Below are 1,811 nucleotides of genomic sequence, written 5' to 3' on the forward strand. Positions count from 1 at the left end.
CAAGTATGGAGAGCACGAAGTAAAGCGATTTTTACTGTCAAACTTGAAGTGGTTAGTAATTGTTTAGTTCCTTCTTCATCTTTTTTCTGTTTTTGTTTTGACAAGCTCAATGCAGGTGGGTTGAAGAGTATCGCATTGATGGCTTTTACTTCCATTCGGTTGGCTCCATGCTCTACACACACAATGGCTTCGCAAATTTTACTGGAAGCCTTGACGAGTAATTTTCTTTTCACAAATTCGCTCAAACCATTAAATGTTGTATCTTCAGGTATTGCAACCAATATGTCGATATGGACGCACACATTTACTTGATCCTTGCAAATGAGCTTCTTCACAATCTTACGCCTCGTATTATCACCATTGCTGAAGATGTGAGTGACTTTGTTGTAGTTTCACTGACTTCTTCAACTTTTGTTTATATGACTCAGGCAACATTGTTTCCCGGGTTGTGTGCCTCTCATGAGCAAGGTGGTTTTGGTTTTGACTATTACGTAAGCACAGCTCCTTCCGATATGTGGCTATATCTCATAGAAAAAGTTCCTTTGGAGGAATGGAGCGTTAAGCAGGTTTGTTGTTGTTCCTTCAAAACTTAAGATTTATTTGTCTTCTTCCTCAGATAGCTGAAAGCCTGCTCAAACTTTCCGAGTCAGACGGCAAAGCTCTGGTGTATGTGGAGAATCACAGCCAGGTAAACATCTAGTTTATCACTGGATAAAAACTATTGCGTGATCTCGTGTTATAGTCCATCTCTGGCGGGAAATCTCTCTTCCAAGCACTTATTGAGAAGAATGTGGAATACCCGGATGCTGTAAACATGCTCAAGAGTGTTTCCATGATAAAAGTATATACATTTCATACTTTGGTTTTGAGAAAGTGAAGTTCTTGTGCTGATTGTTGTAGATGATCAAGCTTCTCACTGCTTCTTTAGGCGGGTCAGCGTATCTCACCTTCATGGGTAACGAGTTTGGCCATACGGAGGTACTTTTCATCGTTCCTTGGTGGTCTTTAAGAAAGAGTTTTTACACAGCGCGTGGAGTTCCCGAGAGCGACCAATAACTTCTCTTACGAGTTTGCTCGTCGGAGATGGTCCTTGCTGGATGACAAATGGCACGCAAAGCTTGCAGAGTTTGACAATGTAAGTAGAGACACTCTCGAGACTCTTGTCTTATAAGCGATTGATGCAGGCACTTATGGCAATCGAGCAGAAGTATTTGTTTCTCAACAGCAATGCACCAGCGACGAACTTGCAAGTTGATGATTCATCAAAGGTATCCTCTCGCTTGTTTGATTGTCTGTCCAAACTGAAGCTTCGGTATTTCATTTAGACCGTTGTTTTCACTCGAGATAACTTAATCTTTGCCTACAACTTCCATCCTCGCAAGTCGGCCGATGAGTATGAGATCCTTGTCGATGAGCCTGGGCAATATGAGGTCTGTCTAAGTTCTGTTTTGTCTCATTTTTCTGGTTGGTCATTTTGCTCTGTAGTTGCTCTTGGATACTGATGATGTTAAATATGGTGGGATGGGTCGGCTTAAAACTAAACAGAAGAGGTTAATAATCCTTTTTTTTGTGTGTGTGTGTTTGTTTTTGAATTTTGCTTTCTTAGGATCGACGTCTTTAGCATGAAGTTGTCCCTCACACTACCACAATTGAGCGCACAGGTATGTCGATTGGAAGCTTACATCTGTCTCATGCAAGAATGCTATAGGTTTATAGACTTGCAAAAATCTGGGATGCCGCAGTTAGTGTGATGTAAAAATGCTGGTGATTATGGTATGCCCTCACGCAGACGGGCCCTCACAACGAGCACT

The 1,811-nt window shown here is 41.6% G+C and overlaps 1 protein-coding gene across 1 annotated transcript in view; it reads left to right on the forward strand.

Annotated features, from left to right (window-relative positions):
* Nucleotides 1-1,773, forward strand: part of LOC9662031 (1,4-alpha-glucan-branching enzyme 3, chloroplastic/amyloplastic) — a 3,891-nt gene extending 2,118 nt beyond the window's left edge. The window contains exons 9-21 of the mRNA XM_024664381.1: nt 1-51; nt 116-217; nt 269-371; nt 429-566; nt 617-688; nt 743-841; nt 901-978; nt 1,028-1,135; nt 1,185-1,268; nt 1,326-1,430; nt 1,486-1,550; nt 1,607-1,661; nt 1,709-1,773. The exon at nt 1-51 is cut by the window's left edge and continues 35 nt beyond it. Of these exons, the coding sequence (XP_024520149.1) occupies nt 1-51; nt 116-217; nt 269-371; nt 429-566; nt 617-688; nt 743-841; nt 901-978; nt 1,028-1,135; nt 1,185-1,268; nt 1,326-1,430; nt 1,486-1,550; nt 1,607-1,661; nt 1,709-1,756 (1,108 nt within the window). The 3' untranslated portion in view covers nt 1,757-1,773. The remainder of the gene's footprint in view (nt 52-115; nt 218-268; nt 372-428; nt 567-616; nt 689-742; nt 842-900; nt 979-1,027; nt 1,136-1,184; nt 1,269-1,325; nt 1,431-1,485; nt 1,551-1,606; nt 1,662-1,708) is intronic.
* Nucleotides 1,774-1,811: the final 38 nt, after the last annotated feature.

Source organism: Selaginella moellendorffii, unplaced genomic scaffold (genome assembly GCF_000143415.4).
Source record: "Selaginella moellendorffii unplaced genomic scaffold, v1.0 SELMOscaffold_2, whole genome shotgun sequence".
Classification (NCBI taxonomy): Eukaryota; Viridiplantae; Streptophyta; class Lycopodiopsida; order Selaginellales; family Selaginellaceae; genus Selaginella; species Selaginella moellendorffii.